Here is a 22,132-nt window from a genome sequence, read left to right as displayed (position 1 = left end):
GTCACAGCAAGATGAAGAACTGGACCATTATTAAACTTGATTCAATTAAGCTAACCCATAATTTGCCCAAGCTGCTCAACACATCAGTTGCTAACAGTGATTTACAAACCATAGAGACTGGGTTCACACATTGCCTGAAACCCCAAATAAGCAAACCACACCAATAGGACTTACATGGGATACAATGTAAACCACTGAAGCCTTGTTTGATTTAGGCAGCCCTGTGTGATGTAGGCTTAATTATGTTGTTTTGAGCTAGTCATCTATGTTGTGAAGCAAAGCACTTAGTACTTACTTATATACTGCTTCACAGTCCTTTCTAAGTGGTTTACAGAGTCATCCTATTGCCCTCAACAATCTGGGTCCTCATTTTATTGACCGTGGAAGGATGGAGGGTTGAGTCAGCCTTGAGCCGATGAGAATCGAATTGCTGGCAGTCAGCAGAGTTAGCCTGCAATACTGCATTCTAACTACACTGCCACCATGGCTCTTCAACCTAGATCAACCTTTTTCAATGGATACGGTTATTATCTGCATTATTTCTTTGTGAAATATATTTATTTGAAAAGACAATGCAAAATGAAATCTGTAAATGTTTCATGCTATTGACAGCTAATGGAAATAGAATAATGGAAAATAGAAGTATGCTGAAACAACTAAATTTATCAGCAGTCTGCTGAACATATTTATTTGCAGTCTTCAGCACAGTTTCCCTATCCAGTAAAAAAGCATGTGAAATTAAATTGAAACAATTTTAAGTAGAATGTTCAATCTCTGCATTGTCATGCATTTATCTGAAATTACACAGTTTTACATAACAAATGGGCAGTACATATAATTATACTGTAGTGCATCTCTTCCATGAAACTTCTGTAGTGCATCTCTTCCATTAAACAAAGTAACAATTACACAACTTCAACATAATTTACTTCATTCCACAACCATCACCCCCAACTGAAATGAAGTTGTGTTCTGTAGTTACAACACATTGTAGTTACAACAATATTGTAACAACAAATTAAGGCAATAATTCTGCACAATGCATCATTTCTGGCATATCAAAAATAAACCGCCTCCCTTGGTTGGGCAACCTGAGATCCAATACTGTAACCCCAAGCCCTCAGACCTTCTTTTTGTAGCCTTTGAAGTTCTCTATGACTATGGTTGCTGACTATGAGTGATGCGATTTCTTGATGTTTGACAACATCAAATAACATGAAACTAATATAAACTGATGCTGGGTAAGTAATGCAGAAAACCCCCACACTTCTCAAAAGCATGTCTGGCCAACATGTATGACATGCAACATGGTTCAAACCAAATGCTTATTTACCTTCCAAAAAATACAAGGATCATCTCCCACCTCTAACCAATTGTTCAGTCATTCAGTCACTCAATATGGGGCTTCCTCTGAACAGTATTCAGAAGCTAAGGTTAATCCAGAATCTGGTGTCTTGAATATTTATGGATGAACCTTGAGACATCCATGTAACACCTCCATCTAGAGAGGTGTACTGATTCCCAGTTGGCTTCTGGATGCCATTCAAGGTGTTGGTTGTCACCTCTACAGTCCTTCATTGTACTTAATATCTATGGGACGGCTTTTTCCCAGTAATATGATTGACTGTTAATTACTACTTTCAGTGTTCTAAGCTTATGGTTGTGTCATGGTGGTAATATAAGCCACCTTGTCTTCTAGTTGCCTCCTTTTCATTACCTTCAATTTTTCTAAGCCTTGGAAAAATTGATTTCCCCTTCTCTGCCTGTTCTTTCTTGCAACATGCTACCTGTTTTTATTCGCTTGCTTAAGATTACAAAAAATAAGATGATTTTAAGAACAAATACACTCCTATTCAACATGGCTCACCTAATATTAGGCAGACATTGAGTGCATTAAAATATATAGAGCATTGCAGAATGAAGTCCCAGTATATGGCCCCAAGCCATAGTACTATAGCTAATCTGGAAAATAATAAGAAAAAGTAACAATGTTGTCCATAAGATCTACTTTTCTCTATGACCAGAATCTTGTAGAGTCCCACCTCTACTGTGAAGTCATGCAGACCTAAGTAGGTTGCCTGCCTTTCTGAAAATGAGACCATGGCCTTATTAAAGCCTTTAGCATCAGTTTCGCTTTTCTATTTAAAATGTATTTCTATATGTATTATTCCTGGTACAGTTCTCCAAATATTATATTACTAAAGGAAAGTAGGACATAAGAATCCATACAAAACATTATTTTGACAAGGATAACCTATTAACTTCAGATATTACATATTTGTTTAAAGGAATATAGGATTTGGTCTTGGGCATGTAGTAGGAATGAAGAAGCAATTAATGGGGAGTTCACAGATATGATCTCATGATCTTGAGAAAGAAGGAAGTATGAGAAAGAAGCTAAAAAAATACAGAGACAGAGAAAAACTTGGATCGGCTTTCAAATCAAGAAGCAAGCACAATGGGAATTTCAGGAACAACAATAAAATATTGAAGAACTTCAACAATAGAAATAAATCAAAATAATAAAAAAAATCAGTAACTATAAATCAACTCACCTTCACCAATTCAATGTAGCTACAATTGAAAATCCACTGGCATGGATACAAGACACAGGATCATAGGATACCTGTATTGAAAGATGCTAGTGGCTAATTGCAAACCAGACAGATTTTAAGTTGCTGCTATTTCCCCAAAAGGTTCCCTATAGTTTAGTGTCTGAATATTTAAAGGATTGCCTTTCGTATTACAAAACTGTCTAGTTGTTGAGATCTGCAGGGAAGCCTTTTTGAAAATCATCTCTATGTTGAAGTAAACTTAATGTTGCACCTGAAAGGGTGGGGGTGGGGGCTTCTCCTACTGTCCTTCTAAGTCATAGGCGTCAAACTCGGGGCGTCATGTTGCCATCAGATGATGTTGTACAACATTTTACCCCTTCATGGAGCTGGGGTGGACGTGGCCTGCATGTGGGCTGCCAGTTTGACACCCCTGTTAAATCTAAGTTATGGAATGCAGTTCCCCATGAGTTAAATTTGGCTCCCTCTCCCTCTGTGTTTAGAAAAAACTATATAGTCATTTCCCTTTTGCCAGATTTGTCTTTATTAGATTATTTTAGCATTTTACTTTATAATTCATTTTAATCAGTATTTTAATTCTTTCTATTATGTTTTTGCTTTAACTTTTGCTAACCATCTTGCTTTAAAATATAGAGCATAATCTAATAAAACCTAGTCAGTTGCCATCTGACTTGCAATTATCAATCCACTCATGTGCCTTACAATGGATCCTTCAAGATCTAAACATTTAATGCACCATTTGGGTTTATAATAATTGCTGGGTGTACCTGAATTTAAGGGGAGCCATAACTAATAGTAGATCAGATGTTCAGAGACTAGCTTCTTCAGGGCGAGTTGAAAGAAATTCATCTGAAACTCAGCTACTGCAAGTTAATGGCTGAGTTCACACATTGCAATAAGGCATGTCTTATTTAATCATGGTGGACAGTGTGACATGGATGATAAGCCACAAAGCATTTTATACATCATGCTTCACTATCAGTGACGTGCAGTCAGGTGAGGCAGGTGAGGCACAGCCTCACCACTCTCATCATGAAAAAAAAAGTAAAAGGAAAAAGCTGAGCTAGTTGCTGCCTCACCGTGGATGACTCTGCTTAACCTCACTGGTGCTCTCCCTCCCCAAGTGTAGTGACTTCCTCCCCAGGCCCCCATTCATTTCTCTCTCACACACACACAGCTGGATAAAACTATATAAAAATCTAGCCCAGCTTCACTGATTACAAGTTTGAAAAGGCAACGTGGCTCTACCTGCAATCAAACTACACTTGGGGAGGGAGAGCACAAGTGAGCACTGAGGAGACCACAGGAGGAGGCAGGAAGCCAGGCAAAGAGCCATGCTGTAGTACACACACTTCCCCCCAGCCTCTTTCTTTTGGAAGGCTCAGCTCCCCTCCGGCTTCTCTGCCTCTCCTCTCACCCCAGCCTGCCAGCAGGAGGTGGTGGGTGGGCTTGATTGTGTTCCAGGCATTTCCCACCCAGACAGCAGGCTGCATTTGCAATGGTGGAGGTGTTTGGGAAAGGCAGCAGGGGAATGGGGGGGTGGATGGCAGAGGAACTGCTTTCAAGCCACAGGAAAATATACCCAATCCAACTTTTGTGTGTGTGGGGGTTTGTTTGAGAGTGAGTGAGAGAGGGAAGGGGTAGGAGAGATAGTCCAATCCAACTTCTGTGTGTGGGGGGGTTTGTTTGAGAGTGAGTGAGAGAGGGAAGGGGTAGGAGAGATAGTCCAATCCAACTTCTGTGTGTGTGTGTGTGTGTGTGTGTGTGTGTGTGTTTGAGAGAGGGGGAGGAAGGGAGAGAGGGAGGAAGGAGGGGAAGGAGAAGAAAAAGAAAAAGAAAGAAGGAGCAAAGGAGAAAAACAAGTGCTGTCGCTTTAAATTGGAACTGAGCATGCCTGGCTGTGGAATTCTGGGAGTTGAAGTCCACAAGTCTAAAAATATTTGAAACCCAGTACTGTGTCAGTGCCTCACCAGTCATAAACCTCACCGCACGTCACTGTTCACCATCATGCTAAGACAGAACCCAAAGAACCACACTTCAATAGGGTTCACACATTAATTAAATCATTGTCTAGTTTCTTTTGTTTTCACTTAGCATTCATCAATCTCATTAATACTAAATTAGATGGATTAATTAGTTGACTCAAGATGGCAAGATCCTGACACCAGCATGAATTCCCAGCAAATAGTTGGACTAGTTCCATCAAATCCCAGAAAAAAATGGAAAACAACCAATGCTAATATTGGGTTTAAGAATGTGTAACCTCCCATCAGAAAGTGTCTATTTCTGTAGAGAAATGTAGCCTTAAATCCAGATACAAATCTATGAACAGCAAGAGATATGTAGGGCAAACAATTTCACATAAACAAATTCTGGGCTTCCCCCGCCCTTCTTCAGTATCAAAATGAATGTTATCTTTCACTCTGTTTAATTCTATAGAAGAACAAGTGGCATAAAGAAGAATTCATTTATTTTAAGGCACATTGTAATATCTTGGCAAAACATGTCCATGGCACAGTGAGTACAATTGTGCATTTGCTCTCTTTCCTCAAGGTTCTTAGTTCTCTGATGCACTTGTCATATAATGCAATCCCAAATTCTGGGCACACTGTTTAACAAATGGACTTTGACACAGATTTTTTAATTTGTGGGTGGGCTGTAAGGGTGGGATAAAGAAAGGCCGCCCTGACCTCTTTACATTCTCAGCATTCATATGCTTTTGAAATATGGGGTGTATGGTATTACAGCACACACAGTTTTCATTTATGCATTAACAATTAGCTTCATCTCTGGGGAAAAAAGAGTTTTGAATAAATAAGATGCAAGAATGTGACAATTCAAAAAGTTCTTTGGGACTTTTTAACAAGCTCTTTTAGCTTGCTGCTGAAAGACACAGCTTTTGTCTTTTTTGTCAAAATGGAGCAGTCTTGTTTGAGTCACAAGATGCTGATTAGGGTGTGATTGCCACTTGTTTTTATATGGCCACATAATTGGAACTGTAAGGAATTTGGTATATTGTCCCACTGCAGACATTTGAACAGTCAAAAATCTAAAGAGCAAGTGACTCACAGATTTAAAGATTACGTCTCTCCAGTTTGGGGTTTGAAATTATAACAAAACTCTTGCTGGAATTATGGGACCTGACATCCTGTATCATACCAACAGAAAGCTTCTTAAGTTATATAAGGTGTTGCAACAGAGGGAAATGATAATGAGAAATAATTTTATTATTAATAAACACATCTGACTGAAAGCCAAATGGAAAAATAATCAAGCAATATGTGGACTCGGTCTCTTTTTCTGATTCTAAATATATACTTCAAAATAAAGTCCCTCAATTCAACTAAGAGCCCGTGGTTGATCTAAACAAAAAACAAAAAAAGCTAAGCAGAGATTCAAATGATAGTATGCTTGAAAGTTATATTGTGCTTTTCAGAGTCCTACTTTGTGGCAACTTTGCCATTCTCTGAATGCATAATAGCCAGTTTTAAAAAGGCAGAGCAATTGTATCAGCATATTTCATTTAGTAACAAATTATATGTTGTAATTTCATTGGCTCCAGTCTATTATTTTTACAATGAAAGTATGTATCCCTTTCAAAATTAATATTTGTTTTGTCATCAAACCTTTTGATTCCATCCTCCAGTTAAAACAACGATGATAGATTGTAAACAGTAGATTTTTCCTCAATAAAGGTTGGTAGGCATACATTGCTTGACTGCAGGAAACCCATCCCTGCTGTCCATGCAGATGTCCAATATGGAAAAAATAACTCCAGACACACAGCTCCTTTATCCCAATGATAAAAGGCATGGAGGTTGAGAGGTGTGCCATGCAATTATCCTAAGCATGGAATAGGAGTAGCGTACACAACTTAGTACAGGTAGTCCTCGACTTATGACCACAATTGAGACCAGAATTTCTGTGGTTAACCAACGCAGTAAAGTGAGTCATACCCAATTTTACAATCTGTTTGCCATGGGTGTTAAGCAAATGTAGGAAGCTGCCTGGGAAGGTTGCAAGTAACAATCACATGACCCCAAGTTGTTGCAACAGTCAAATGTATGTCAATTGCCTGAATTTTGATCACATGACAGTTTTAGGTGTGAGTAATGGTTGTAAGACACTTTTCCCAGGGCTGTACTAACTTTGAATAATCGCTAAATGAATGGCTGCAAGTCAAGGAATCCTTGTTCCTTTCAATCAGAAAATAGTGCCCCTGCTTGCACTCTTGCTCCCAAATAACTGGGACTTGGGAAATGTTGACCTTGGCTCAGTTGTGATAAAGCTGTGTAATGATAATCTATTCCTTTTCAAATCACACTGCGGATAGAAGCACAAGCATTCTCATCACTTTGTTGTTCTCAGAGCAACATTATTCCACCTGTTCCTTCCAGTTTTGAGTCACAACTCTGCTAGGCAAATACAAAATTATTCCTTCTGGCACCCCTCTCAATTCTGTGCTGGAAAACTCCTCCCTAGCAGGTGGCCATGACTGAGATTCCAGTTGCTTGGAATAATCAATTGCTCTGCAGCATTCACTGCATTTAAGACCAAGCCACAGTAAAGGAATGATCTCCTTTTGTGTGGCTGCATTTGCTAACCAATTTACAAGGTTGGAACTCTTTTCCCCCACATTCCTGTAGGAGTAATCTGCTGGAAGCAATATGGCAATAAATTCATTGGTAGATATGGCCAGAGCCTAAAGTTGGCATAACCCCAAATTTTCTAGCACTCATTTTCCTCCTGTTCACTTTGTAACTGGCTGTTCCAAATGGGTCGGATTTCTCCTGTCCAAGAAATTAAGGGATCACTTGCAAAGTATCTGCAAAGTAAGCCTGGGAATCATGTATAGCAACAAGACTCCAGTGGTAAAGCAGCACTGGCACAAACTTTACGAAGTACAAACTTCTGCAGCACCTTCTCCATTTCTCAATTCACTGGAAGCAACACTTACTGTAGGGCAGGGGTGAAATCCTCCCGGTTCAGCCCGGTTCAGCCGTACCGGTAGGAATGATTATCTCTGGTTCTGGGAACCGGTAGTAAAAAAAAGCTTCAAAGGAAACTGTGAGTAGCGCAATTGTCAGAAGCTTTCCCCCCACACACCTTTTAAAGCATTTTCATCCTGACTGTTCGCTTGAACCGCAGGAAAATAATGCTTTAAAGAGTGAAAAGAGCCACACCCACCCAGTCACATGACCCCACCATCACCAAGCCACGTCCATAGAACCGGTGGGAAAAAAAATTTAGATTTCACTACTTCTATGGGGTTTTTTGGAGGCATCTGGTTGGCTGCTGAATAAAGCAGGACACTTGCTTGCCTAATTCAATTCAGTTCCAAATTGCTAATTTTCCTTGACATCTACCACATGTGTAGTTTTTGTTTCAGCTGATAGGTTCAAAACAAGAAAGAAGCAAACACAATACAATAATGGAAAGAAATGGGAGGCGGGTTTCAATAAAATTTAAGGGAGAATTGGTATAAAATGTTTTACAGGTGATATATAATTCCATCAATAATTACCAAAGCAGACAAATCATATAACAATATATGTTGGAAGTGCCACACACACAAAAAAACATTTTTATCATATATGATAGTCATATTAAAAAAAAAACCTCACAAATTCTGAAAAAAAGATAACAAAATATTCAGAAAATTCTAAAAAGAAAATTTGAATTGAAACCATTAATATTTTTTTCTGATATAATTCCAGAAAATATAAATTAAAAAAAATACAATTCATTAAGATACTCGCTGACATCTACAATTTGCCACAACGTAGGAAACTGACATATCTGTATTATAGAAATCTAACCAAATTTAAGCAAAAGTGCACATCACACAGGACGGCAATATGATTTCTAGTAAAGCAATTATGAGACTAATCCAAAATAACTAATTAAAGGACCTAAACAGAAACCAGCAATATCCTTCAAAATTTAATGCTAAATTAAGTCAAGGAAGCAGGCTTGTGCAGTTGGTAACATTGTTGAAAGTGGTTTATTGCATCTTCTTCTGAGTTATTTTTCGACCACCTACTAAGGACTAAGTGAAAGTGTTTGGTCCAATCACCCAACTAACTTTCACGCCTAAGGGAGCATTAAAACTCCCCAGTGCCTTTAACCATTAGCCCAAACTGCCTTTAATTCAGACTGCTTACACCATCCCAATGTTTAGGAGTATGTGGCCACCTACTAGTAACTAGAGGAAGGGCTGGGCAAAGGCCAGGAACTCTGTACACTCTGAACATGTAGAAAGCTGAGCCCCCAGTTCTTAGAGAGAGACAGAAAGAGAGAGGGCGGGGGCGGGGTGAGAGAAAGACAAAGTGATGAGAGAAAGAGAGAGGGAGAGAGAGATGAGAGAGAGAGAGGTGAGTGAGGGAATTACAGAGGCAAAAGTGATGAGAGAGAGGGAGAAAGAAAGAGGGATAGGGAGAAAGAGAAAGTGATGGGAGAAAGAGAGAGGGAGAAAGAAAGAGATGAGAGAAAGAGATGAACATGTAGAAAGCTGAGCCCCTAGGTCTTAGAGAGAGACAGAAAGAAAGAGGGCGGGGAGGGGAGAAAGAAAGAGTAAGTGATGAGAGAAAAAGAGAGAGGGAGAAAGACATGAGAGAGAGTGAGATGAGTGAGGGAATTAGAGAGGCAAAAGTGTGAGAGAGGGAGAAAGACATGAGAGAGAGAGAGAGAGAGAGAGAGAGAGAGAGAGAGAGAGAGAGAGAGAGAGAGAGAGAGAGATGAGTGAGGGAATTAAAGAGGCAAAAGTGATGAGAGAGGGAGAAAGAGAGAGACAGAAAGAGAGAGGGAGGGAGAAGAAAGAGAAAGTGATGAGAGAAAGAGAGAGGGAGAGAGAGATGAGAGAGTGATGAGCGAGGAAATTAGAAAGGCAAAAGGGATGAGAGAGAGGGAGAAAGAGAGAGGGATAGGGAGAAAGAAAGAGAAAGTGATGAGAGAAAGAGAGAGGGAGAAAGAAAGATGCGCGAGAGAGATGAGTGAGAGGGCATTAGAGAGGCAAAAGTGATGAGAGAGAGAGAAAGAGAGAGGGAGAGATGAGAGACAGACAGAAAGAAAGGAGAGAAGAGAGAGAGAGAGAGGGGGGGGGAGGGAGGGAGGGAGGATTCACACGGCCACAGGCGCGTCCGGAGCAAAGGCTGGTCAGGGGCAGCGCCAGTTGTTGCCCCCTCTCCCCCCCCCCAACTTCTGTGAAGTTGCCGAGTGAGCAAAGCCGGGCGGCTGAATCACGGCCCGGGAGCCAATGAAAACGCTCATTGGAGGCCGCCGCTCCGCATTCATCCGCCGAAGGGCTTGAAATACGGGAGGCAGAAGGGGAAGCCGCGGAGGCGACACCAAAGCACCACCGCAGCCATGAGGGAGATCGTGCACATCCAGGCGGGTCAGTGTGGAAACCAAATTGGAACCAAGGTACGAAGGGGGGAGAAGAGAAACCACCTGGTCTTATAGGGCCAAGCGATTCATCCTAGGCAGCCCAGATAGGCAGGGGTGGGCGCGAGTGGGCGATGTCCAGCAATCCCCTAAGGACGACCGCGCCTTCCCTTCTCTTTCTTTTGCCACCTGTACGGCCTGGCTTCGAAGCCGCCCCTTTCCTTCCTTCGTCTTTCATACCACAAAAGGGGGAAACGAACAACAAAAAGCGATGAGCAACATTCTTCCTTGGGGAGATTTTGTTGCGAGGAGAACATTCTATAAAACTGCCGGAGAGCGCTGGAAAGAAAGCCACACCCACCCACACCCCAAACGGGAACTAAATGGAGCCCCTTCTTTCGCGTTGACCATACAAGGCTTCGGAACAAACTGAAACCGGGAGGAAAAAATGCTGAAGCGGCGGGGAAAGGGGGGGGGGGCGGGGAGAGGATGGAGCGATTGAAAGCGGGGAGAAAGGCTGAAGGTTCCAATAGGAAGCGGGCAGAGGATCTTAAAACCGATTTCTTTTCCTTTTTGCAATTCCTCGGTTCCTCTCTCTCTCTCTCTCTCTCTCTCTCTCTCTCTCTCTCTCTCTCTCTCTCTCCCCCTGCCTCCCTCCCCCCTCTCTCTCCCTCCCGCCCTCCCTCCCTCTCTCTCTCTCTCTCCCCCCCTCTCTCTCTCACACACACACACCCAGCCCGCCCCATGTTTTCCCTGCTGGGTTGTGGCGGGGAGGGGCTGGCCTGAGTCTCCCTCAAGCGCGCCTGGCATTCGGCAGCTGCTGGATCCGACAAATGCCTTCGAGGCCGCCTCTGCCTGGGCCGCGGTGGGTGGGAGACAGGCAGACGGCCGCGCAACGGACCCGGCGGGCTGCTTGAGAACAGCGCCGCCCTAAACCGTCCTTGTCCTCGCAGTTTTGGGAAGTGATCAGCGACGAGCACGGGATTGACCCGGCCGGAGGCTACGTTGGTGACTCAGCTTTGCAGCTGGAGAGGATCAGTGTCTACTACAATGAATCATCCGGTAAGTTGAACGGAGTTTCAGGCATCCCCGCCGTCTCTTTGGGGGGGGGGGGAGAAATCAACCAGGTTGCTCAGGCGTTTCCTTTAGAACAGGGGTGTCCAAACTTGGGAACTTTAAGACTTGTGGACTTCAACTCCCAGAATTCCCCAGCCAGCCAGCTGGCACACAAAGAGCAGCAGTTCCCCTGGCCTTAGTCTGCCCATTCCCAGGCTTGGTGGGGAAATTCTGGGAACGTCCCAATGCGCCTTTCTGTTTCAGAAGCTGCTCTGTGAACTTCAGCATACTTTTATTATCAAGCTGGCTTTTTAAAAAATCAACTAGTAAAGAAATTCATATTAGTGCAATATCTATAATAGTAACAGGAAGCAGTATTTAAGTGTGGCACCATCATGAGTGAACTGATTTTAGTTACACCACTTCAGAATGGAAAGTGAGATGTTGCATATTATTTATAATCAATTGTGAAATGGTATTTTTGTCTTTTAAGCTCTTTTGCCCCATGTGTTTTAGGCCTTTTAATTCATAGGTACAACATGCATATATAAATAATTTTAAAAATACATACTGTTTCTTGCAGAAATAGGGTTACTGGGGGAGACAGAAATGAAACATGGGACAAACACATTACAATTTTAATAATATGTGCTTTATTTGGCTCTCAATAAGATAGCCCAAACTAGTGCGTCATAGATGTCAGATTTCACCCTAATTCCCAATGTAAAAACCACATCTACCACTTGCGATGCTCCTTTATGAGTCCTTTACGTTGTCGAGCCATTCTTTAAAGAATGTTCCTGATTTGTAATGAAAAATCTGTTTCTTTGTCAATCTTTGAACTTCATTACGACGTATGACTCTGAGACGTTCTTTGTGGTCCTTGGACAAATGGTTGCTGATACTGCTGCCTCAAATTTTTGTCCTGCCACATTTACTCAACTCCCTTCTCAACTGTTGCTGAATGAAGAAGCAGAAGGCATATGCATTGGCTGGAAAAGGCTGGGTGCCAGGAGTCATCTGTCCTTGACTTAAATGGGGAAATTATTTAATGAGCTCTCAGTTCTCAGGAACGGGAAATTGCAGTTCCTCTCCGACTGAGTGAGAGACATTTGTAAATGTGGGTGCATGCATATTTACAAGTACAATATGTGTAGCTGACTTCTGACATACCGTCTTTTGCCTCCTACAGCATTGGGGGCAGTGGCGGATTAAGGCTCACTGGTGCCCTAAGCACTGACAAATCTTGGTGCTCTCCTCCTGTACAAATATTCATTGTTTTTTTTTTCTTTCTCAACTTTGTGGTGCCACCTTGGGCCTGGTGCCCTAAGCATGTGTGCTTAGTCTGCTTAATGGTTAATACACCACTGATGGGGGATGATGGTATAGAATAGTTGCCCAAAAGCTCTTTCTTGATTAGAGAAAAATTATGAGTGTGCAGTTTGGAAAACCTCAGTAACTAGCAGTGATTTACTAACATCAAGCCCTAATGTTTTGAGCTATTGTCCCAATCCAAAAGCATGAAATTCTGCCATTCTTTACAAGTGTGAGCATGTTAAGCTTTGTCCTAGATTAATTTCAGATAAGGTTGTAGTCCATTCTCCTCTCCCCTTCCCCCCTTCCACAGGGCTCCTGACACTTCTGGCTGAATGAAACCTCCACTAACTTTCCCCATTTGTTGAAGTACACAAGTTTCATTTGCTTATCCTTACGTTAGCTGATAGCATGATAGGTAAACAAAAGAAGCTCTAATCGCTGTCGGCCATGTTTATAACCAATGATGGTTATACTGGTTATTCTGATCCACTATATTAGCATGACATACTAACCTGAGGCTAATAACAAAACTATCATTCTCATCCAGACATGGCCAAGGACATGCCTCTGGGAAGTCAAAACCTGAATGCAATAGTTGTAATGGTATGTGGAAAAGACTATGATGATCTGAAACCAAGTCACTCACTCACTCACAAGGACACTCCTGCAGGTGTTGGCCAAGACAGAGACTTCTCAAAACAAAAGAACAATTCATAATTGGACAATGTGTTCCATCAGAAGTGGGGAGAGATCTATATTTTAACATACAGCGTTGTGTGTGAAGCGTTAGAGTTAGTTTAGCATTCTTCAGTTCTGAAATCATGTACTCAATAAAGTTTGCTTTGGGGATTTTGAAGTTCCTGGAAGTATCTGCTTTTGTTGGGTTCAGTAGTCAGACTGTTGACATTGGGACAGTAAAGGCTTGAAATTCTGGTTTTATAAACTGCACCAACTTGGCATTTATATCCATAAATGTTCACTAGATATGGGACCTAAAGGATGGATGTGGGAGTGAGCTTTATAGATTTTCAAAATGGGATGGCATACGTAAATTGGCTGAACTTAAGCAAAAGCCTTCTTGCTTAAGGACAATTTCAATAAAGGAGAATAAGACATTTTCCCAAAGGCAAGGAAATTGATCCCTCTTTTTGAGATAAAATAAAAATTAGATGGTGTGACAAATATTCAGAAATTCATGTGATAAGATGGGTAGTCAGTTTTAATTTAATGTACTTTTCATTTCTTTTAGCCCAAACCTATGTACCCAGAGCAATTTTGGTGGACTTGGAACCGGGAACCATGGATAGTGTTAAATCTGGCCCTTTTGGACAACTCTTTCGGCCTGATAATTTTATCTTTGGTATGTTGATGATATTCTGTTACAAAAAGAAAACTTCTCAAGGACAATGCTTTAAATACATGCAATGGACAACGCTCATGTATCCTTGCACATTGGCAGCTTTGGTGGGTCCCTCTTGTTTCACATTAACTCCAAATGTAACAAAACTTCACACAGCTAGCCAATGCATTTTTCTATAGCGCTGGCGGATTAATCTTGAGTTTTTAATAAAAGATTTTTTAAAATGTGAACTGGAAAACCTCTCCATCTCTGCACTAGTGGTTTCAATGGAATTCTTATGGTCTAGTGTCCGTATACCACAATGTACCTGAGTGTAAAATTATATGAAACATTTCTAAGAATGTTTTGGCTATTATTTGGCAGTTACAATTCCCAATATATGACAACACTTCTTGACAATGCTTAAATTTGTCTACATTTTGGAATGGTGATGATTCCTCATTACAGATATTTTGAGTCTGCTTCATGACTTGGTAAATCTGACCTTTTTCCTATCATTTCAGGACAAACAGGTGCTGGAAATAACTGGGCCAAAGGACATTATACTGAAGGAGCAGACCTTGTAGATTCAGTGCTCGATATTGTGAGAAAAGAATGTGAACACTGTGATTGCTTGCAAGGATTTCAGCTCACTCATTCTCTTGGAGGAGGAACGGGTTCTGGGATGGGAACACTTCTCATCAGCAAAATTCGAGAGGAATATCCAGATAGGATTATGAATACATTTAGTGTCATGCCATCTCCCAAAGTGTCTGACACTGTGGTAGAACCATATAATGCCACTCTCTCAGTCCATCAGCTGGTTGAAAACACAGATGAAACTTACTGTATTGATAATGAAGCGCTGTATGATATTTGCTTCCGTACTTTGAAGCTTACCACTCCAACATACGGAGATCTCAACCATTTGGTGTCTGCCACAATGAGCGGGGTGACAACATCACTGCGTTTTCCTGGCCAACTAAATGCAGATTTACGCAAGTTGGCAGTAAATATGGTTCCATTCCCACGCTTACACTTCTTTATGCCTGGATTTGCTCCTTTGACTGCCCGAGGCAGCCAGCAGTACAGAGCACTTACAGTCCCAGAGCTCACTCAGCAAATGTTTGATGCCAAAAACATGATGGCAGCCTGTGATCCAAGACATGGACGATATCTGACAGTGGCTACAGTCTTCCGAGGCCCCATGTCCATGAAAGAAGTTGATGAACAGATGCTGGCCATCCAGAACAAGAACAGTAGCTACTTTGTAGAATGGATCCCAAATAATGTCAAAGTGGCTGTTTGTGATATAGCGCCTCGTGGCCTCAAGATGGCCTCTACCTTTATCGGAAACAGCACCGCCATTCAAGAGCTCTTCAAAAGAATTTCAGAGCAGTTCTCGGCCATGTTTAGGAGAAAGGCTTTTCTTCACTGGTTTACTGGTGAAGGTATGGATGAGATGGAATTTACAGAAGCAGAAAGCAACATGAATGATCTAGTTTGTGAGTACCAGCAGTATCAAGACGCAACAACAAATGATGGAGAAGAAGCATTTGAAGATGATGAGGAAGAAGTTACTGAATAAACTTAATACAGTTAATAAAGCTAATTCTCAAGTCTGAAGTGTTTGCTTTAGTACTAATCATTTGCCTGATATTAAGAATATCACAGTGCTTAATTTTCAAAGGATTGATTTAGCCATTTTCTCTAGAATGGATCGTGAATGCTTTGCATCAAAAGTAAAGCTAAGGTTTCCCTGATTTATTTACTTGCTCAATGGGGCTATGAGAGCAAGACTTTAACACACATGTACATGTCCCAAATTCTACAAAATGAGCATTATCCCTCCCATATTCACTGGGTTGGCTGAAGCAGCAAAATTGAGTCTTGGCCATTTAAAAATAGTGTCATAATTGTAGTTTATAAATTAGAGCTACCCGTTATAATGGGCTTATGAGTGCACTTCATTTAACTTGGTGTTAGTGCACATAAATACAAGTTATACTGAAATAAGTAATTGTATCCAGCTCTTTGAAAGAAATGGATATTTTTTTCTTTTATGAAAGAATATCCTCCCCCCTCCCCACCATCAAACTGAAACAATTTACACTGCAATCCTATGCACGGTTACTTGAAAATAAATATTTCTTACTCTAAATGGGATTTAGGTAAAGGTTCCCCTCAACTCTAGGAGGGAGTGCTCATCTCTGTTTCTAAGCCAAAGAGCCAGCGCTGTCCGAAAATGTCTCCGTGGTCATGTGGCCGGCATGATTAAACAGCAAAGGCACCTGGAGCACTGTTACCTTTCCACCAGTCATCCCTATTTTTCTACTTGCATTTTTTACATGCTTTCGAACTGCTAGGATGGCAGAAGCTGGGTCAAGTAACGGGAGCTTATGTGGCACTAGGGATTCAAACCACTGAATTGCCGACCTGAACGACAAGCTCAGCGTCTTAGCCACTGAGCCACCGCGTCCCTCAAATGGGACTTCTATCCAAGTAAATGTATTTCAGAATTGCAGTGTTACTATGTCTTTGTTCTTTTGTACCATGTAGACTTGTTGGGAACAAACTCCATTAATTAAAAATAATTTTAACATATAGTCTTCCGCATATTCCATATTTATAATTAATGCTTCAACATTGGTGTTTTGGAATCTTTAAAAAAAAATAACCTCCGAGGAAGTGAATGATTCTTTTGGAAGCTGACGCCTTACATTTCATTCTGAGGTTGCAGGACCACATGTACCCTAACTAATTCTCAGAAGTCTTTCAAACATTGTTACTAATTTTCCACTTTACATGTGATAGAGAGCATTAAAAACATTCCATGTGGCTTAACTACAGCAAATGCGATTTCGTTACATTGAAATGTAAATTAAATCCCATGTTCTCTTTCTAGCTCCAGCAACTTTGCCTTTAGCCCCACCTACCTCTTTTGTAGTGCTAGCTAGTAAGCACGGCACCAGTCATTCTCTTGAGTAATCCCCATCACGTGGATGGACCAGACAGGTTGTCTGAATAGATGTCAGCCCATTCCATAAGAATTCCAGTCTACTTCACCACCTGCCCCATTAGATTTTCCTAAATGCTATGCTTGTCCTATGCTGACTTTGGACATTTTGAATTAGATAGTATGACACTTAACCAGCATCAAGTGAAACAAAGCACTTTCCAGCTGAACTCCCATTCCAGGCTGCAAAGATGTACCTCCAAGTGTGTGCAAACGAAATAGCTATTACTGGAACCTAAATGATGAAGGCTAGGTTCTGTCAGATCTTTCATTAGCTATCTAGCCTTTTCGATCCTTGATTTTTGTGCTAACTCTTGTCACAATCCAGATGATGTGCCATTAACGGTTGAATTTTTAATATCTTCTTTGAAGAGCTCCATACATGATTTCTTTTTTTAGTGCAGCCACAAAATGGGCTGGATTTTTCATGGGTCTATTTTCCACAATCTTGTTTTGTCACAGGAAGTCCATAACATACTATTAAGCTACAGATTTTGCCCCAATGTTCTTCCTTTGATAGTTGCTTCTACTATTTATTGCTTTTTAGTTTGATGTTGTGGGAACACTTTTCCATGCTTCTCTTTTTACTGAACTAGACACTTTTGCAGCAGTAGTTGTGTCTTCTTTCTGCTTAATACCAGGTAATTTATGAGCAAGTTAAAGGATCTGGGTTAGCAAAGATCCCCCGTTTTTTCTTCATTGTCAGCTATACAGATTGCATTCTGTTCTAATTACTAATCTCTTACAGGAACTCCAACTTCTTAGTCTTACATACTCTTTGCTAATGAGAGATCTATCTATACTTTCTTGCTTGTGCAATCTATCTATGATTCTGAACAGGAAGATTGGTATGCACATGTATGTGTGAGCTCATATGACAATTTTACTTAATATCTAGATAACAGTACAGGGCAGACTACGGTACTTGATGTTATTTTTCATGTCAATTTACTACAGTAAATGGTACATGGTGAATTCTGATTTTTCTCAGCTCACAGCCACACTTTATCAGTATGTCTAGGAGTCTACTAGTCTCCTTCAAAAAGTTGCCATGTAATCTTTCGTGTCTACATTTTTGTAGTTTTTAGAAATCTAATATGGTTGTATGGTCTCATTACTGGCCCAAGGATCCAAGAGAATCTGCCTGTTTGCACAGTCCAGTGTGCTGATTTTATTTGATGTTTCTAAACTGTATTTACAAAATATATTCGTATGCTCAATATTTTACAATCTCATGTAGAAAAAAAATCCACACTTTATTAAAATTGCAGTAATATAATTTAGATTTTACACTTCATTGCAGCCACAGACCCATACCTCTAATGAATAAGCTCTTTAGCAGGTTCCCAGTTTGATCACTGACACCTGCCGAGTCTTTTTATTGGACAACAAGAGAAAGAAAGAAATTTAAATCGGTGGTTGAAAACTATGTGCTTTAACAAAACAAACATATTTAGGCAATGGTGGGATCCTGGGAAATACTCTGATCAAAACCAACAATTTCAGGATATCAACAACTCACATTTGGTAGAGATGATCAAAAGATAAGATTTTTTTCCCGGTGTTCTGGGAAGTTGTACATTCTAGGGTAGTTTAAATATATCAGGTTACACAATTGTGATACAGATCTGAAAAGCTGCAACTCTAGAATTGATTCAATGTAGACTCATTAGTTCTACGAACTATATTTTTTAAATCAGGAATTCTGGGAAACAAGCTTCCTGTAGATTCTGAATACTCTGTTGAGGGAAAATCCACCCTTGTGGTTCATCAACCGTGGTGGTCTTCTTCCATAAAGCAGAGGATACTTGGACACCAGATTTTTGAAGGGTTTCCTCTTTACTTTTCAGTGCGCAACATAATACTGTGTCACTTTTATGTACACCACCATTATACTGCAACACTAAAAAGGCACATGTCCTCTGATCTGCCTGGCAGTTCCCTCATCTGTTGCCTCTTCTTTCTCCTCGCGTTCTTTGTTCCAGTCTTTAAGGCCTTCTGGAAGTGAAGTATCTTCATCTAAGCTGCCCGTGCCTTCAACAAATTCTTCATAGGTAGATTTTTCAGCAAAAGGTCGGGGGCCAAGCATTTCAACCATATCACTCTTATCCAAAACCTCTTTTTCTAAGAGCCTTAAAGCCACCTGAAACAATAGGCACACACGTATTAGAAGGAAGTTCAGCCTTTAATCTTAATAAAGTGCTTATGGATAAAAGAAATTCCAGATTTTAAAAACCATTAACCTCTGCTGAACATCTTCTGAGCCGATTACAGTACTACTTTTTACAAGGTCTTCCAGATAAGAAAATGCATAATGAACTCTGCATCTTTGGATTCCAGTATTTCAAGCTTTCCAAAAACAAAATGCATAACTTTTATTCTGTTATGACTAAAACACCATCATCATTTATACAAATGAGATATCTGGAAATAACATTTCTGCTGCTGCCAAAGCTTTTGGTCAGAGATTATGGCTATTATTTGTGTATAATTATACTTTTGATCAAATAACACGATATATTCCATAGATATTGATTTTTTTGATACACAGAGTTTAGTGAAACTCCACTACCTTAATTTCACATTGGAGGTAGGCAATTTTCATTTGTTTCTGTTCTTATACCTACTCTTAAATAATAATTCTTGGTAACCAGGTGATACTGGAATTTGAAAGGAAAAAGGAGAAGAAATGATCATACCCATTTCTTTCATCAACTAGAAGGAATTCTTATGTTCTCAGAAAAACAGGTTTGGACTCAAATCAGCAACCGTCTTTTAACCTACTTAGGTAAGAATTGTAAGTAGGACAAGAATGCATACCTTTTCTACCTCAGCCTTCTTTTCAGTAAGTAGAGACAGTGTCCTTTCGTAAGCTTCATTAATAAGTATTCGCACTTCATCATCTATCAATCTTGCAGTTGCTTCACTGTAGGGTTTTTCTAATACCATGTCTCCTTGCCGGGGAAGATCGAATGAAATTTGGCCAACTTTTTCATTCATTCCAAACTGAACAATCTGAAGATTGAACAGCAGAGTAGTTAAGCAATTTTGATAACACTTAATCAAGAATCTAATATTAGTGGGTAGCTGTTTTTGGTGATAACATCTTAGCTGACAAGCTGACCAACATTAACTGTTGATATGTTAATATAAAGTTGGCTTCTGAACAAGAACAGAGTAAAAGTCCCAGTAAGAACCTCTGCCAGGGCATTGCTGGCCAAGAGCCAGGTTCTGACTTTTGAAAAACTCTTCAGGAAGAAGGACTGTCCATTTGCATTTCCATAATTATTTAGTTCTGAAGTCAATAGTACAGGCAATAGAAAGTATCATGCTGATGTAACATCACTGAAATGTATGGAACCTGCTCAAGAATGCAATACACACACCTGTGCAGCAGTTCCCATTCATTCCTGTATTCTCAGAGAGATGCTTCAGAAGAGACTCTTCCTGGATTTCACCCAATACAGCCTGTAAAGGGGATGAGGCACATGCTTAATGGCTATCCAGGAAAGTTCTGTTTAGCAATAAGACAGGCCCAATCTAAGCTGCTATGAGGCGACCCAAGCATTTCAGCAAAAGTCTCTAATTCCCCTGATTGCAGTTAATGTCAGTAGCCTAAAAGCCATTTAATTGGGAGATGCTAATCAAATTATATAGCACTTTGGAAAAGGCTAGGTGATAAAATTTAAATGACCAAATAGGATTTTTAATTTTTGCATGAAGAAACAGAATTTTGGGAAGACAGCAAAAAATTTTTCATTTAGCATTTAGCAGATTTCAGATGAATCTTTGAGAGAAACTGCGGTATTGTCAGAAGATATTAAGAGGAAATAGCATGTACCAGCAATATTCTTGCTAGGTAAGATTTCTACAAAGGTGGTGAAAACACCAAGTAAAAATACAGACCTGAGCATATGCACTCTGCGTAACTTTCTTTAGGTCATCTTGGGCCCCTGTTGTAATTTTTCCAAAGAAGATTCGTTCTGACACACGTCCTCCCAAAGTCATACACATTCTGTCTAGAAGCTGTTCTTTGGTGTACAGATACTGTTCTTTTGGCAAATATTGAGCATAGCCCAGTCCTTTCCCACGAGGAATAATAGATACCTTGTGTCAGAAGAGAAATAGATAGCTTGTGTCACAAGTATTTTTATAATAAACAAACCAACAAATAAACAAGCAAGCATTAGTCTATAACAGTGATGGCTAACCTTTTTGTTGTCGCCTGCCAAAAGCGCGCCTGCACCCATAATGCAATGCGTGTGTGACACCACCACCACCCCCGTACGCCCTGCTCCCGCGTGCATGCACCCCGCTCCACCTCACCCATTTTTGGCTTCCAGGTTGGTGCAGGAGGGTTTTGAGTCTCAAAGGCCTCCTGCACCAAAGTGGAAGATAAAACAGGGCACAGGGGGTGCTGCGCGAGCCCCCAAATTGCAATGTGAGCACCCCTCCGCCCATGCACTCCTCCCCAACATGCACAGCAGAAACCCGAAGACCAGCTGGCCGGCAGGAGATGCGCATGCATGTGTGTGAAATTGCGCTGATGGCTGGTGTGTCCACAGAGAGGACTCTGTGTGACACCTGTGGCATGCGTGCCATAGGTTTGCCATCCCGGGCCTATAACAAATCTGTATTTCATATGATGGCTATCTCTGCAAAGACACTTTTACATAAGAAATATATAAGACATGACTTTTGAATTCAAAGATAGGATTAATTCAAGGCATCCTGGTTTGAAAGCACTGCAAAGGGGGATGCCAAGGAGATATATAAAAGACTCATCTATTATTTATTTCAACTGAAAAGCAATCCTTCGAAAGAACCTCTATGCCAGAAGCCAACATACCTTCAGAAGTGGATCAGCGTGTTCCAGAAACCACCCAGCAACTGCATGGCCAGCTTCATGATATGCAACTGTTTTTTTCTCTTCTGGTTGCAACACTTGCGTTCTCTTTTCGAGACCTTTGATTGGTTAAATAAGTATTTAATCAGTATATCAATTTCTATGGAACATATTTCTCAGCTGCTGTGCCAATGAGTGGCTAACAAAACAACAACAACATGAAACTAGTAGATAATTTTTCTGTTCTCCCTCTGCATGAGTGAGAAATTATCACAAGAGAGGAAGAAGAAAATTGTCTCCTACATATAATTTTCAAGAAGCAAAATAGCATTCTTGCCTCAGCAGGGGTGCCAAAAATTCAGATTACCAGCCAAAGCAAAGTTCTGGTGCTATCAAAGCCCCCTGAGTAAGTGGGGTTAAATAAATAAGACTCTGCTTTTTTGCAGTTTAAGGATTTATAGATGAATGGGCAACATGGGTGCCTTAAACCTTAGGTATGCTTAAGGCACCTGTCTCATCTGTTTAAAGCCCCTGCCCCTGGGTTGTAACTTTCATTGGGGGCATCTAATGAAAAAGGGGCTCTTACTGCATTAGGGGAGTAA

At 40.7% G+C, this 22,132-nt stretch overlaps 2 protein-coding genes across 2 annotated transcripts in view; one reads left to right on the top strand and one right to left on the bottom strand.

Moving 5' to 3' along the window:
- Nucleotides 1-9,844: 9,844 nt before the first annotated feature.
- TUBB6 (tubulin beta 6 class V) lies at nt 9,845-15,294 on the top strand. Its single transcript, XM_081952976.1, has 4 exons — nt 9,845-9,995; nt 10,910-11,018; nt 13,579-13,689; nt 14,193-15,294. Exons 1-4 carry the CDS (start codon nt 9,939-9,941, stop codon nt 15,254-15,256), a joined length of 1,341 nt encoding a protein of 446 aa, XP_081809102.1. The 5' UTR covers nt 9,845-9,938; the 3' UTR covers nt 15,257-15,294.
- Nucleotides 15,295-17,831: 2,537 nt separating this feature from the next.
- Nucleotides 17,832-22,132, bottom strand: part of AFG3L2 (AFG3 like matrix AAA peptidase subunit 2) — a 29,207-nt gene continuing 24,906 nt past the window's right edge. The window contains exons 14-17 of the mRNA XM_081952771.1: nt 21,534-21,649; nt 20,591-20,791; nt 19,505-19,699; nt 17,832-18,827 (exon numbers count right to left, since the gene is read on the bottom strand). Of these exons, the coding sequence (XP_081808897.1) occupies nt 18,588-18,827; nt 19,505-19,699; nt 20,591-20,791; nt 21,534-21,649 (752 nt within the window). The 3' untranslated portion in view covers nt 17,832-18,587. The remainder of the gene's footprint in view (nt 18,828-19,504; nt 19,700-20,590; nt 20,792-21,533; nt 21,650-22,132) is intronic.

The sequence above is a fragment of the Natrix helvetica genome, assembly GCF_964273705.1.
Source record: "Natrix helvetica genome assembly, chromosome: 4".
NCBI lineage: Eukaryota > Metazoa > Chordata > Lepidosauria > Squamata > Natricidae > Natrix > Natrix helvetica.
This window is presented reverse-complemented; position numbering and strand designations above follow the sequence as displayed.

Excerpts from the sequence above, each read along its gene's own strand:
- TUBB6 (XM_081952976.1), top strand. The coding sequence starts at position 9,939 with ATGAGGGAGATCGTGCACATCCAGGCGGGTCAGTGTGGAAACCAAATT. Across the intron at positions 11,019-13,578 it reads CTACTACAATGAATCATCCG|CCCAAACCTATGTACCCAGA; the intron begins GTAAGTTGAACG and ends CATTTCTTTTAG. Across the intron at positions 13,690-14,192 it reads GCCTGATAATTTTATCTTTG|GACAAACAGGTGCTGGAAAT; the intron begins GTATGTTGATGA and ends CTATCATTTCAG.